General features: G+C 41.4%; 1 protein-coding gene across 1 annotated transcript in view; it reads left to right on the forward strand.

Annotated features, from left to right (window-relative positions):
• nphs1 (NPHS1 adhesion molecule, nephrin) overlaps positions 1-16,713 on the forward strand; it is a 266,694-nt gene that overhangs the window by 206,981 nt on the left and 43,000 nt on the right. Inside the window, exons 21-22 of the mRNA XM_076281324.1 lie at positions 3,061-3,220; positions 4,233-4,389. Of these exons, the coding sequence (XP_076137439.1) occupies positions 3,061-3,220; positions 4,233-4,389 (317 nt within the window). The remainder of the gene's footprint in view (positions 1-3,060; positions 3,221-4,232; positions 4,390-16,713) is intronic.

Here is a 16,713-nt window from a genome sequence, read left to right on the forward strand (position 1 = left end):
CCGGAATTGGGCCGGGCGTGGGCCGGGAGTTTGAGACCCCTGGTCTACAAAGTGCAAAACCTAAAGTGGATACAAATATACTTTTAAACAGCTTCACTGTTATTGAAATGCTTCCCAAATCACTCCACACATCTAGGGCCTCCATATCAACATACTACACTTGCTAATTATGGAAAAGCTGGCTGGCCTATGTATAATATATTTTTATTTGGGTAAAAAATCAATAGCTTCACTGTTATTAAGCTTAGTGCTTCCAAAATCACTACACACGTCTAGGGCCTCCACAACAACACACTACACCTGCTAATTTGGGAAAAGCTGGCTCGGCCTTTTTATAATATATTGTAGCGATCTAACCCACAGACAAGAATCATCTTTGGCCAGGACGGCCATTTATTGGAACAGGCATCAATGCAAAACTCAGACAACTACATAGGGCAACACAGGGGTAGTCTCAGCCGCACATGTAACACACAATAAGGGTTTACCACACACATCAATACGGGGATAAACACATGAGGTACAACCGAAGAGACTAACACGCTAACAAATACACAACATGGTAAACGCAAATACAACTACTATAACCGACATTACACATTATAGCATTCACTCGCACTGCATTCTGGGAAACACTCACTCAACATCAGACATGTACATCCACCGACGCTACAATATTTTTGTTGGGGACAAAATTAAATAGCTTCACGCCTATTGAGTCTAGTGCTTCCAAAATCACTCCACACATCTATATCTCCTCCCTATACTACACCTGTGAATTATGTAAAAGCTGACAGGCAGTTTTATAATATATTTTTATTGAGGGAAAAAAATCACATCACATATCTACAGTCTCCCAAGAAGGATACTACACCTGCTAGTTTGGCAACATCTGGCTCAGTCTATTTTTAAGGGGGAACAAGTTAGCTTCAAGCTTTATGAATCTAGTACTTTCAAAATTACTCCACACATCTAAGGTCTCCCTAGGATCATACTACACCTGCTACTTTTGCCAAATCTGGCTCAGCCTTTGTTTTTATGATTCTTTATTGACACTGAATTATGTCTATATTTTGCTGGTGCTAGCTAAACTTAAACTGACTTTTACAGTGACAGCCATACGAATGGCAGGCAGCTAAGTTAGTCATGACAAACGGGAGGATGCTAACGTTAAATATATTACATTTTCATGTTTTTATTTTGTATTTTCTTACACCAATATGATCGTCACTGACATCAAAACATGGTGGTGCACATCAATACTATCTCATCTAATGAGAAAAGACGTGGACGCTTGTTAGAAGCCATAACTCCAGAGGCAACGTAAGTCCTCAGCCGAACAGTCAGTGTGTGTGTAGGCTAAACTCAAAAATACCAGTGAAATGTCCATAGCGACCTAGCCATTTAAGTGTGTCAAAATAAAAGTCTGGTGTTCCACTAATGCTGTATTATTTCATGTATGAAGGTTATACTGTAGCAGATGTCTCTTTAAGAATTGTGACTGGCCGCGGCCGTTACAGGAGAATATAGAAAGGCCGTCGGCGGCCGCTATGGGGTATAGAGGGTTAATGGATGTTGATAGACAGATAGTTTAATGGCTGTGTATAGTTAGATAACTTTGATGATAATTGACAGTTGGAATGGCTGAAGTTAATTTTTTTAACTAATGTTGCTAATTAGTAGGGCTGTAACGATACACCAACCTTACGATTCGGTTTGTATCACGATTTTTGACCCACGGTTCGATACGAATCTCGATTAGTTTTTTTGTTTGTTTTTTTTTTTCTTTCTTTTTTTTGGGGGGGGGGCTAGACATTTTATTAAATAACATTTTAATAGCCTCCTTTAGATTACAACACCAGAGGATTACAATATAATATATCTATTATTTTATATCCTGATATAAAAATATTTTTCTGAATGACTGATATTTATGACAGCACACTTTATGCAGATTAGCCTATAGCCTATAGCCTAGGCCTACTATTTTTTATTACAACTCTACTTCTTTAATTCAGCTGTCTGGTTGAAGCCTGGAAATATTGTAAACAAAGTAGCATAGTTGGCTAGCTTAGCCTATCATAGTCTACTGATTGGACTGTTCAGTTTCCCCATGTGTGTTTAAGTTTCAAGGTAATACTTGTTCTCCTTGAGACAGGCCCTTTTGGAAACGTTGGTATTGAGATGATCAGTCAACTTCAATGCAAGAGTTTTAAACAAATATGTGCAGCATGCTAATGATGCTAAGCGGATTTAATAGTAATTTAGCTAGTTGTCTATGCGTCCTTGCTTTCACGATTGTGAATGTTTTATTTAAGTCGCGCGTGTTCATTGAGCAGGAGAGGGAGGGAGGGAGGGAGAGTGAGAGGGAGGGAGCACGAGAGAGAGCGGGACAAGGAGAGGGGGTTTACTTCTATACTGTTTGGTAAAGTTATACACATAGTCTACAATGAAAGCAAGGAGAGGTATGAAATTATTATTTATTTATTTATTTATTTGTTTTTGGACAACGTAGGCTACCGATAAGTAAAGCGGGAGCTGTGGGTTGCTTTTGCGGCCGCCTAAGCTGCAAAGCACTGCGTGAAACACTAGAAAGGGTGTGTCGTGATTCTGCCTTTTCACACCGCGACACAGTATCGTGGATATGAATGTCGCGATTTCGGTTTCGAATCGTATATCGTTACAGCCCTACTAATTAGCTAACTATGCTAACAGTATTATGAAAGTTAACTTATCTACAAAGCTAACTATGCTAACAGTGTTACTTAGCTAACTTAGGCGATGTTTGCTAGTAGTTATGCTAACAATGTTAACTATGTTAACCATGTTACTTAGCTAATGTTTGCTAGTAGTTATGCTAACTATGCTAACAATGTTAACTAGCTAGTGAGGACTTATTTTGAAACAGTTGTGGGCAGAGGAAACAGTTGGCGGATAACTGACAGTTGGAATGGCTGAACAGTTAAAAAGTTGCCCCCACTGTTAAAAGAAAATCTAGAGGAAACACTGTCATGTACCCTTACCGTAAAGTGTTACCGTGTGTGTGTGTGTTTGATGCAGGGGGATGGAGAGATAGACCTAGAATCTCAGCATGAAGATGGTACAACTGGATGGCTGACCCTATTTGAGGTTACTCGTGCCCACACTGGAACTTACCAGTGCAATGTTGACAATGGAATCAGTCCTCCTGCAGTAGCAGAAGTCAAACTCATTGTTTATTGTAAGATTCGCATTACTAACTGTATATGTCATATGTATAAATAGGGAGCATATTTTAGAGGTAGTACCATGATGGTAATGCCTATTGATATGTATGCCTGCCTAATATAGTACTAGCGGCACTGGTGTGATATTTGGCTGTTCTCATGACATGGCAATATATACAACACAATAATCAATAATTATTATTAAAAGGCAATAGTGGACTACATATATCAAATTATGAGATGAATTTTAGTTGAAAAATCCCTTGAAGATATCATTAAACAATTAGTTTGTTTGCAGGAAACACAACAGGATAGATTTACAGACAAAGCTGATGAGAAACAGATACATACTCAGTACCAGTCTATTGTGTCATTAATTATAATTTGGAATTATAGGCATCAGTATTATGAAGTTAGTGTCAGGATCTTCAACAAACAACCCAAACTCTGTCCGAAGTGTTAATCTATCTAGATTCATGCCATTCTCCTTGTGTGACAGACAGTGAAGCTCATGTAACAGGTGCTGTGCACCTCATGCACTAGGCACTTTCGCCAATTAGAAGTGACCAAACTTGGATATACAATACCTGTCAAAAAAACACAGCTATATTTCCCCCCAAAATCATGCAGCCTTAAAGGAGAGGCATGTTCTGAGGGCATGTTAATTTGCCCCCATATTCATGCCCCCAGAGTGTAGCACTGTAGCTGCCTGGCTCTAGCTTTTGGCTGCAGCAACTTTAGCTAGGTAGAACTGATTGTTTTCCGTACTGACAGTACTCTGTGTTCAAAAAATAGATATCTAGGTAAAAAATAGATTGGTGTATGTTGAGGGAAAATGGGGCTGGTCAAAATTTCCAGGGCCACATTTTGTTTAATCTCCTCTCCAAGTGTATGCAAACTCCTTACTGCTGTGTTGGACTATATCTGGTCTGTGTTGTGTTGTTTTGAATTTGTAAGGCTAAGGATATTTTTGTTTTTATATCTTAATTTTAACAAAGTATTTAATTTAATGTCAATACCTGATAGTTAAACCACACTTGAAAAAGGGGCCTCAGTGGAATAAGGTTGCAAGTCGTGGTGATGGTGTCAGCACAGTGGATATAGCATGTCAAGCAGAAGGCATACCCAAGGTACATTTCAACTGGGCCAAGAATGGAATGGCCATGGATTTCAGCAATCCCAGGTAGGGATGTATTCTCTTTGTTTTAACATGCATAATCTAAACTAATTCAAAATCACTTACATGTCTTTTGATGATATAAAACACATGGTCAGTGGCAAAAAGCTTAAATACATTTAGGGGGCTGTCCAGTTCACATTCAAGGTGGTTTTGTTATTAAACGTTGGGCGCATTGTTCAAAAAGGTTGTTCTTCTGTTTCTTAATCAGTCATGGGTGTGTTTTGGGCGTAACATCCTTTCAACCAATGAAAGTGAAATCTGTCATTCCCTTTAACAACAAGCAGTACAACTTCAAACAGCGCATCTGTATTTTGCCAGTCAGCGGAGCATTTGAAGGAATCTGTTTGCATGCGAAACCGTGCATAGAGCACAGGGATTCCACTAAACCTTGCTTTACTGAAACCTGTTTGTGACTACATGCATTCTGCACTCACCTATTATTTGAACTCAAAGGCAAAGTGAAACTATCATCACCTAGCCTGGGTTTTCCCATGCTGCCTTATGCGCACGATTTTATTCACGCTGCTAGGCAGCCTGGATTCCATGGACTTTGGTTCCTTCTTTGAGGGGAAAACAATCACAGAACGGAGGGGGGATAGCAAGACGATGATGACACACCGAAGCGGTTATGAGCTACGTACGGCCAATAAACGGCTCTGGGCATTTGCAAACCACGATTCAAATACGATAAAATTAATGTGTAGTTCTCAATGAGATGGGGTTTGGTGTTAGCCAGCCTAATCATCACCATGGTCTCTTAGGAAAAACAGTTCTGCACAGTTATTTACTTTCACTATTAATTAACCCTAACCCTAGCCTGAAAAAAGCAACCGTTACCCCAATAATGTTTGAATGACTGAATAAAAATCCTAAGCCCATTTCATTATTTGCCTACAGGGCAAACAGGTCAGTAGATGATGCAGTAAACAACAGGGTTGTGCACAATTCAAATTGCATTTCTGCTTCCTGTTTGCTACCTCAATTGAAATGCAAGTGAAATTCAAGAATTAAATTGGAATTTAAGAGCCAGTTTCAATTCAATTCTGGAATTTTGCAGAATTCTGGACCTATGTCACGTTCAACACTATCATACCTGAAATCCTCACCACCAAACTCTCTCAGCTCACTGTATCTCCTGCCATCTGTCAGTGGATCTTCAGCTTCCTGACAGACAGGAGTCAGCAAGTGCGGCTGAGAGATGTCACATCTGGAACACGTACAACCAGCACTGGTGCACCACAGGGGTGTGTCCTTTCCCCACTGCTCTTCTCCCTCTACACAAATGACTGTACCTCCAAAGACCCAGCTGTCAAACTCTTAAAATTTGCAGATAACACCACTGTCATTCGGCCATCCAGGATGCCCCCCCTCACAATATCCAACAGCCCAGTGAAATGTGGACTCATTCAAGTTCCTGGGCTCCATCATTTTCCAGGATCTGAAGTGGGAGTCCAACATCAACGCCATCCTTAAAAAGGCTCAGCAAAGGCAGAAGCATGACCTACCACAAGATCTGCTGGCCATCTTCTACAATCCTGCCATTGATTCCATCCTCTGCACATCCATCACCGTTTGGTTTGGGGCCGCCACAAAACAGGACAAACACAGATTCCAACGCATAATTAGGACATCTGAAAAAATAATTGTGCCCCCTGCCCCCCCTCCAGTTGTACACTGGTAGGACCAGGAAGCGGGCAGAGAACATCATCAAAGACCCCACACACCCTGCCTACACCCTCTTTAACCTCCTCCCCTCTGGCAGGCGCTACAGATCCCTGCACACAAAAACAACCAGACACAAGAACAGCTTATTTCCCTCTGCCATCACTGTACTGAACTGCAGTTAAATGGTGTCATCCCCTCGCCATTCACCCAGTTATCCTTCACATTACATACCTATCATTCCAATATGGATCTTGCACACATTACAGTGGGCAGTGCTTCGATTTGGCCAGCTTCCCGCGCGGTATCACGCGACTTTAATTTGTATTTTTCCAGTGATGCTGCAACAACTCTGCAACAACCCAAACAACCGGCAGATGTCTCAAGTGAGCAGGGTGTCTCGTAAAAAGAAATGGAGCCTGGAAAACCCTACACAGACTTCACTACAGACTTTAGCAGACTGGTTTAGAAATAATTTAATAGCCAGAAATATGCCTGCCCTGTCCTAATAAAGAAATATTTGGTTAACTGAGTGAATCCCGTTTGCAGCCGTAGAAGAAAAGCAGGACAAATTAAACACTCCAGTTTTCTCCAAGTGCAACGATGATAGACAGACATCATTTGGACAAAATATAGAGCATATTAACCTCCGTTGCTCAGCCAAATGCCTTCCTGTTATGTCCTGTTATCACGGAGTTAAAAAAACGATTTTTGATGGTCACAAGTTTACTTTATTAGCGTTTATTTTTTTGATTATTAAAGAGTGTTTTTCATTTAAAGGTTTGACTTTGTGCTTATTCAGTAGAGCATTTAGTGCTCTCCCCAATCCCAGACGTTCACATTGCATGTTTGTTTGTAATGGATGCAACCGCGAGATAAGCTTGTCATAGGCGCCGATACCGTGGGTGCTCCGTCGCTCGAGCACCCACGGAAAACATCGAGCACCCACGTGTGCCAGCTTACAGTCCTGGCTAAATTTACATTCATTTAAAATCAAACATCGCAGTTGATGTTAAATTCAGCATCTCTCATAATGTGATTGGCTATGTTGCTGTCAATCCCCTACTCCATATACTAACCACCAATGAGAGCGTCTCTGGTATGAATAGTCCTGACACTTCCCATCTAAAGAATTAACGCAAGCCTTTGTCGGGTCTTCAGCCCCAAATGTTTAAAATGTATATAGCCCTGAATATCATTTTAAAAGTAGTCTGACAAAGCTTATTGTTTTGTGACACAGCTAAACACTGGTACCTCATAGAACGTCTATAACATAGCCTAGGTGGTCGCAACTCACAAAAGTAAAGCAGATAGAAAGAACTCACGCAAATCTAGCCTACAACACGCAGACAGCTTCATGCGCAGGGGAGAGAGAGTGCGCGCACAGGTGTTTTATGATTGTTGGCTTCTGATGGTATCTTGCTAATTCACTGAACTGCATTAGGTGACACAAATGGTATTGCCTTTATCTTATAACTCCTTGTCTGAGCGACTACCAGGCCTATGGTTTTGAAAAGTCAGATGTTCCCTGACAAAGACATTCAAAAATTAAGAATGTTTATTGACTTGAAAAATACGCTAATTTTTGCAAACTCCCTTCATTCAACCCTTGAAGACATCGCGGTCTGGTGCGCTATGTAGATCGTTTCTCGTACCATTTAATTTCTCAGAATTTAGGTCTACTAGGCCTACAATAACGTCATCACCAAATATATCTTTTATTTTTAGTTGATCAACCACAAAGAGTAGCATAGGCCTACTGTGCACAGTGCACTGACGACCGTAGCAGCCCAAGGTAACCAGTTGTTGTAGATGAAGGGCAACCACTTGTTTCAGATAGCCTGGACAACATGTTACCTGGGTGTTGCCTACATTATTAATTGATGGTAGCCTACAATAGTTAATTGTATCGCGTAACAGCCAGGTATTAGTTGGCTCAAGGAGTAGGGAATCAGGCTGGAGAGAGTCACGTGTGTGTTGCTTTTGCGGGATCGAATCCAGTTTAATGCTAGTTTTCAAAACATATATTTTTTACATGTCTTTTGTCTGAGTGGCTGTAATGTAGCCGAGCGCTCATGGCGTATGAAAAGCGACTTCAAACCGCCTAAAACAACTTGTTTGTGAATGTCTGACAACTGCTGCAGCGCATGCACATGCAAGGAAACCAGTAGGTGGAGAAACCAAAAGGCACACAACACCGGAACGATTTTAAGGCTATTTTGCATAGGCTACTCAATGGTGCTATTTCACACGCATTATGGGGGTTAGGTGGAAGGTGTTAATAGACGATTGGCGTAGATGATTGCTCAAAAATGACGTTCGAATATCCCCTCTAAAATAAACACATGTATTCGAATATATTGGAATATCTAGGCTATATTATTTGCGCATTATGTCAGTGACGTGCATCATGTCATCTGTTTTTAACTTTTTGGAAACTTTTGAATTAACTGAAAGAAGATTTTTCTTTGTTAGTTTTGGAAGTTTATTTTTACGTAGCCTACAATGGCCAGTTCCGACAAAGCCGAAATTACTCTTTTTCAAACAATGAGTGAGCAGGCCACGCGTTTGTATGGTTATATTGCTTGACAGGGGGGATCCCAAGCAGCTTTCAGACATAAGGCTACTTTGAGAACATTTCTAATTCACCCGACACTGATATTCAAAATGTTGAAACTACCGAAATAGTTTCAACATTTTGAATATCAGTGTCGGGTGAATTAGGAAATGCATAGCCTATAAGCAGTTTAATGAAATGTAATGTTAGTTGTAAACAAACGGGCTACTACTTTTCGTGCCTTAAATGGCAAGAAAAACCTTCACGATATAGGCCTATTAACTGACTGCACGATTCACGTTGGCAGGGGGGGCCATCAGACATTTGTTTCAAGGGTCTATGAATTGTCCGGCCCTGCCCCCAACGAATGCAACTTTCCACCTCTGAGACAGCTTAAAAGAAGTCGAGAGGACTCCTAACTCACTAAGACCTACTTACTGTAGGCTGCGCAAACCACAGGCCTTTTTTTTGGGCAAGCCTGCATTCGAGGCAGGCCTTCTGTTGAAGAATTTTATATAAATCCTGCGGTAACATTAATCCTCCTACCCCCCGCTACCACAGCTGTGGATAGTGTGGCATGCTCACGCGTTATGTCTCCTTCTTGCAAACTAGGCCTATAGCCCAACCATTTACATCTTCAAAAAATAACAACTTGCCAGATATGCCTTCATATCTTTGGGCTTCATTCAGCATTTTGTTCTTCCACTGGAAATTACTCTTCTACATTTGCTGCTTGCTGCATCCTTTCTGTTTGTATTGTTTAGAAAACATTTGACGTCTTGAGTTAATGCATTAAACAGATGTATTTGTTTATTGTACAGAAAAACGTGCTACCAAAACGTGGGTCATAGTTGTCTAAGCCTCTGCTGTGAGGCCAAACCCATGAACAAAGACGCATTGATATCTGCAATAGTTTTTTTTGGCGAAACAAACTCACAGCCGAACGTTGCAATAAATACATAGATCTGGACAAAGTCATCAATAGAGTCATAGCACTGAAGGGAGAGGCAACTGGCATGTGATCTCCCCACGGGCCAATGGATGTACAAGTTTTCTCCTGTGCCTACGATATTTAATCCAGTGTTTTGTCAAGTTGCAAAATGCTATTCGTTTTAACGAATTTTTATGATAGTAGCCTATACAAAAAGTACTTCATACCATCTTAATTGCTTTATACTCAATACTTGACCAATGGCTATTGCATCTGTCTATTGAAAGTGAGAATGTGGCAAGTGATCTACTGTATAGGCTTCATAAAATAAACAGATTGCTAATGGCCTACAAGCTGATCTGGGGTGCGTTTCCCGTACAACTACGGAGGTTAGCTTTTTACTAACACGATGCATCGTTCAACTAACCAACATTTCCCAAAACCGTCGTACCTACATAGTACTTTGTAAGTTTGGACCATGATAGTTTCCAAACTTCAGTAGTCTGGACTAAGGTGGTTAATGACGTTTAGTAGCACGTGAACGGGCACACCTGCACATAATTCTGTGGCGCATTGCGTTAAGGCCGGCTGATGACAGCCGCCGTTCCACAGCAGTTATCAGTCCCCTGTCCAAGAGTTTGAATCTGGGTTAAGATTTTGACAACAATATTCACATCGTTGTTTACCTAAGTTTATCTTTTGTGCATATCATATTATCAAAATCAGAATCAGCCTTCTTGGCCTGGTTTGCGTAAACTAACAAGGAATCCCCCCCCTCCATGAAAATCAAAGGCTACATAGTCTCAACTGACTCGTCAAAAAGTGCGCACCACCAGTGTTGCCACAGTTACCTTGAAAAAGTAATCTGATTACTGATTACTCCTTTAAAAAGTAACTTAGTTACTTTACTGATTACTTGATTTTAAAAGTAACTAAGTTAGATTACAAGTTACTTTATTAGTTACTTTCAGCAGCTGCCGACAACACCCCCAACGCCTCAACATAAAAATGATAACCGGTTTTGCCAATACTCACTATACTGGAAGTGCATTTTAACAGCAATGTATAGCAGACATCCCAACCTAACCTACTTAGATACTGAAATTCAGATGTTTGTTCAATAATGTCTAAGTACACCAAATAAGGAAGGCCTATTGATAGAAATTGTTATAGTAAAATAGATTTTTTTTCATGTAGCCTTGGCAACTAGCCATCTTGTAGCCTATAGGCCTGAGTAATATGCAAATGAAATTACACTTGTTAAACTCACCTCAACAAGTCTTTTGCAATCATTTAACCCGCCGTGAGCAATGCTAAAGTCGCTGTTACAAACAGTGCAGTGTGCAAGATTATCATTGTTTTAATCTTTGAGACAATTGGGTACACTTTTGTGTAGTCTGATGTGAAATTGGGTCTTAAATCGTCCTTTTTGAGGGGCACTGACGCTGCCATGACGCTTCTGTTCCTAGATACACTGACTGAACTGATTAATTATGTTTGGGAGAAAAGAGATATAAGCACTTACACTGAAAACTGATTGGTTGATTTAGCAAAACAGACCAGGATGCTCTCTGTCTTGGATGCGCTTCAGGCACAAACGCACCACTCCTCTCTCTCTCCCTCTCCGTTGTGTGCGCATTAAGCCATGCACACGCGATTTGAAGCAAAGATTCTAGAATCTTTGATTTGAAGTCCGGTCTGGCTTGCGTGCTCTTGTTCGCTCTAGGTTCCGGGAGATTTTATGTAATTTGCGGGCGTCAGGAAGCCGCTATCAATATGTGGGAGACTCCCAAAACTTCGGGAGACTTGGGATGTTCTTAAGTTTTCTTATTATTATATCTTCTTTTTCACCCACTTTTTGTACTCACTACTGCTCTTAGACCGTTTGAGCTATCGACGCGGTTCAAACTCCAAAAATTCAGGCCCGAACTGGTGTAGTCAAGTCAAGTCAGATTTATTTGTATAGCGCATTTAACATGCACAGAGTGCAACCCAAAGCGCTTCACATATAAGACATTGTCATTGACACAGACTAACAAAGACAATAGATGCCGGACGGAGCGGCGTAGTCGCCAGCGTACCCATGACACCAAGACATACATTTAAGAAATAACAAACACAAAAGATGCCGGACGGAGCGGCGTAGTCACCAGCGTACCCGTGACACCAAGACATACAAGACATACAAGAAACAAATGAATAAATAAAATAAATACAAATTAAAAATAAAATTAGTCCAATTTCCAAACGGCTGAAAATGTCCCAGGGGCAAAGATGACCCGCGTGACAACTGCGCACAGCTGTGTCTTCACGATGCAACACCAAAAGTTCTTAATAACTGACCAACCCGGAGAATCCACTGGCAGTCTGGAGAGCACTGGAAGGACAAGACAGACCGAATTTGTGATGGGCGACCCTGCTGATTATCAGCTCGGTGGTCCTAGACAGTGACCGTTTGTTGTTTCATGGTTGACGCGGTCATCAGAGTTTCTTAGCACTCAATCCAGACTCCAGGCACCGGTAGATGCTAGCATAGCAGCTCGCATGTCAGTCGCAGCTCGGTGGTCGTGGCAGCTGCAGATCTCTTGCAGATTGAGGCACCCTTGCTGAGCAATCCCTCCATCCAGACATTGGATGTGCAGCGTCACGGATGGATGAGGGACTTCAGAGACATAAGGCAGGCTAGCCAAGGCGCTCGTCAGTCCAATGGAAGCTGTTTAACGTTAACTTGACGTTGATGGTGTCAGCCGAGTTTGTTAATCAGAAAAAAGGACTAAGAATAATACAAAAACGATCGAAAATAACATAAATAAAGAGTGATTACATTTAACTTGAAAAATAAATACAAAAAATTAACAGAACATTACATAAAATTACGAACATTACATAAATACAAACAAAAACATGATGCCAGACGGAGCGAAGTGTCTCGCCAGCGTCCCCGTAACCTAGCAACTGTAGTGCGCGTGTTACTTTCGTGTCGCTGGTCCTTGTCGTTTTCGCGTTATTCCCGTTTTTCGGCGTTTTTCGGCCCCATTGAAATGAATGGCGGAATGTTCAGAATTCAAATTTCGATTGTGACATCACAGCTCTAATTGCTTAAGCTTGCACCTGGCAGAGTTCTAAGCCATCTGGCAATGTCTAATGGGCTGGGCTGGGCTGTCTGTGTATGTGAAGGTGTGTGCATGTAACTTTTGACCCGTATGTCCGATTTTCATAAATGAGGTACCGTTGGAATCCTTGGATGAGGCCGAGTTCCATGCCCCTGATCAAACCCACTCTTGCAGTTCCTCGGAACCGCAATTCTAGTTATAGCTTCTTTTTCACCCACTTTTTGTACTCACTACTGCTCCTAGACCGTTTGAGCTATCGACGCGGTTCAAACTCCAAAAATTCAGGCCCGAACTGGTGTAGTCAAGTCAAGTCAGATTTATTTGTATAGCGCATTTAACATGCACAGAGTGCAACCCAAAGCGCTTCACATATAAGACATTGTCATTGACACAGACTAACAAAGACAATAGATGCCGGATGGAGCGGCGTAGTCGCCAGCGTACCCATGACACCAAGACATACATTTAAGAAATAACAAACACAAAAGATGCCGGACGGAGCGGCGTAGTCACTAGCGTACCCGTGACACCAAGACATACAAGAAACAAATGAATAAATAAAATAAATACAAATTAAAAATAAAATTAGTCCAATTTCCAAACGGCTGAAAATGTCCCAGGGGCAAAGATGACCCGCGTGACAACTGCGCACAGCTGTGTCTTCACGATGCAACACCAAAAGTTCTTAATAACTGACCAACCTGGAGAATCCACTGGCAGTCTGGAGAGCACTGGAAGGACAAGACAGACCGAATTTGTGATGGGCGACCCTGCTGATTATCAGCTCGGTGGTCCTAGACAGTGACCGTTTGTTGTTTCATGGTTGACGCGGTCATCAGAGTTTCTTAGCACTCAATCCAGACTCCAGGCACCGGTAGATGCTAGCATAGCAGCTCGCATGTCAGTCGCAGCTCGGTGGTCGTGGCAGCTGCAGATCTCTTGCAGATTGAGGCACCCTTGCTGAGCAATCCCTCCGTCCAGACACTGGATGTGCAGCGTCACGGATGGATGAGGGACTTCAGAGACATAAGGCAGGCTAGCCAAGGCGCTCATCAGTCCAATGGAAGCTGGTTAACGTTAACTTGACGTTGATGGTGTCAGCCGAGTTTGTTAATCAGAAAAAAGGACTAAGAATAATACAAAAACGATCGAAAATAACATAAATAAAGAGTGATTACATTTAACTTGAAAAATAAATACAAAAAATTAACAGAACATTACATAAAATTACGAACATTACATAAATACAAACAAAAACATGATGCCAGACGGAGCGAAGTGTCTCGCCAGCGTCCCCGTAACCTAGCAACTGTAGTGCGCGTGTTACTTTCGTGTCGCTGGTCCTTGTCGTTTTCGCGTTATTCCCGTTTTTCGGCGTTTTTCGGCCCCATTGAAATGAATGGCAGAATGTTCAGAATTCAAATTTCGATTGTGACATCACAGCTCTAATTGCTTAAGCTTGCACCTGGCAGAGTTCTAAGCCATCTGGCAATGTCTAATGGGCTGGGCTGGGCTGTCTGTGTATATGAAGGTGTGTGCATGTAACTTTTGACCCGTATGTCCGATTTTCATAAATGAGGTACCGTTGGAATCCTCGAATGAAGCCCAGTTCAATGCCTTGCCAGCACCAAGTGTAAAGGTAATGTAAAAAAAGATAAAGCCAATCCATGTTGATACAGGTCATTAAAAAAAATATATATATATATATATATATATTTTCCAAATCCATTCAGCCCAGTTTAATGCCTTGCTACGGTGTAAGTGTGTTGCTATTTGGAGCCTTGGTAGCGATTTATTTTTACTCTACCCAGTAGCATCGTTGTTTGGTGGGTCAGGTGACGAGCCGTCGAATCACAGCACAGCACCCAGAATGCATTGCAACACACAGTCATGAAGGGACTCATCGTTAGGTCGGCTTTAAAGGGGTGGTTCAGGATTTTGGACATAAGACCTCATTTCCAAGTAAGCAAGTGTGATATTTATCAGTGGAGACCGTTTTCAACACGTTTCATCCAGTCCTTCTAACTGCAGAAGAATACCGCGAATACCGCGAAAACGACAAGGGCCAGCGACACGAAAGTAACAAGCAAGTTACACCGGTTCGGGCCTGAATTTTTGGAGTTCGAACTGCGTCGATAGCTCAAACGGTCTAGGAGCAGTAGTTCGGCCAAAAAGTGGGTGAATAGGAAAATATAACTAGAATTGCGGTTCCGAGGAACTGCAAGAGTGGGTTTGATCAGGGGCATGGAACTCGGCCTCATCTAAGGATTCCAACGGTACCTCATTTATGAAAATCGGACATACGGGTCAAAAGTTACATGCACACACCTTCATTTGCTTTTTTTATTAGGCTATTGATTGAATTGATATTATTGTGTACTACAACTATTCTCCTTACTATATTTGACCTAGATTTTAATCTGTTCCCTGTTCATTTTTAAATATTATTATGTTGTTTTGTATTTATATGTCGCTTTGGACAAAGGCGTCTGCTAAATCCATAACCATAACCATAACCATAACCATATACACAGACAGCCCAGCCCAGCCCATTAGAGCTCTGCCAGATGGCTCAGAACTCTTCCAGGTGCAAGCTTAAGCAATTAGAGCTGTGATGTCACAATCGAAATTTGAATTCTGAACATTCCGCCATTCATTTCAATGGGCCCAAAAAAAACGCAGAAAAACGGGAATACCGCGAAAACGACAAGGGCCAGTGACACGAAAATCGACAAGCAAGTTACACCGGTTCGGGCCTGAATTTTTGGAGTTCGAACCGCGTCGATAGCTCAAACGGTCTAGGAGCAGTAGTTCGGCCAAAAAGTGGGTGAATAGGAAGATATAATAATAACTAGAATTGCGGTTCCGAGGAACTGCAAGAGTGGGTTTGATCTGGTGCACGGAACTCGGCCTCATCCAAGGATTCCAACGGTACCTCATTTATGAAAATCGGGCACACGGATCAAAAGTTATCTGCATCAACGCAACATCCAATAAGCTAAAACGCATAAAGAACGTGGTTGCTATGCTGGTTGCTAGGGCAATCATGCTGGTTGCTCAGGCAAAGACAATGTGACTGAAGTGCGGGCAAAGTTTGCACAGAAATGTACGATTTTTCCCACCCTCATCGACCTTGTCATAAAACTTGTTTAAATGATCACACGACGCCTCCTTGCTGCTTTGTCGTCTACATCAGCCTTTCTCAAACTTCTTTGACCTGAGGCCCAGTCAAGGCATACTTTGGGGTCATAGGGCCCACCTACATGAACCCACCCCTCCTCCCACCCCCCCATCAAATTGTAACGATATCACAATTATTATTATTATTTTTATACTATATTGCCTACATGCACTTCAAAACAGTCAATGTTTAAAGTGCTAAGATTGTTCACAAAAGTTTGTGAAAGCATGCACATCAGAGTACTGCTTTACTAATGTAAAATATAATTAGGCCTACACTAGTTTCATTGTTTTTGCATTGTTGCATGATTGATATGCTATTTAATTACATTTCATTTGAATGCCTGAATGTAAGAATTCAGGAAACACAATACCAGCTTTTAACATTTCTGTTGTTTACTAGTTTATGTAAATCACATAACACATGAACTGTTTACATACTACTGATAGCCCATTACTGTGCACAATAATACTGTGCCCATTCAGTAACATATATTAAACATCAGGCATCTTGTTTACACATTTAAACCATATTTGCACTTCGAATTTCGCTTCCAAATTGTAGTAACTACATCTACGAAGTCTAAGGAAGATAACCATGTAGTCTGTTCAACGATAAGATACATTTTGACAGAACTACAGACTTCGTGAAAGTAGTAGGCTACCTAAAATGTCTCCATTCACTTCATTGCAAAATCGCGGTTGGTCTGTTTACACATTAAAACAATATTTACACTTTGAATTTCGCTTCCAAATTGTAGTAACTACATCTACGAAGTCTAAGGAAGATAACCATGTAGTCTGTTCAATGATAAGATAAACTTTGACAGAACTACAGACTTCGTGAAAGTAGTACCTAAAATGACTTCATTGCAAAATCACGG

The sequence above is a fragment of the Alosa pseudoharengus genome, unplaced genomic scaffold, assembly GCF_046254945.1.
Source record: "Alosa pseudoharengus isolate Yale_2024_CS ecotype anadromous, Long Island Sound unplaced genomic scaffold, YU_APseudo_1.1 YU_APseudo_1.1_scf_12, whole genome shotgun sequence".
NCBI lineage: Eukaryota > Metazoa > Chordata > Actinopteri > Clupeiformes > Clupeidae > Alosa > Alosa pseudoharengus.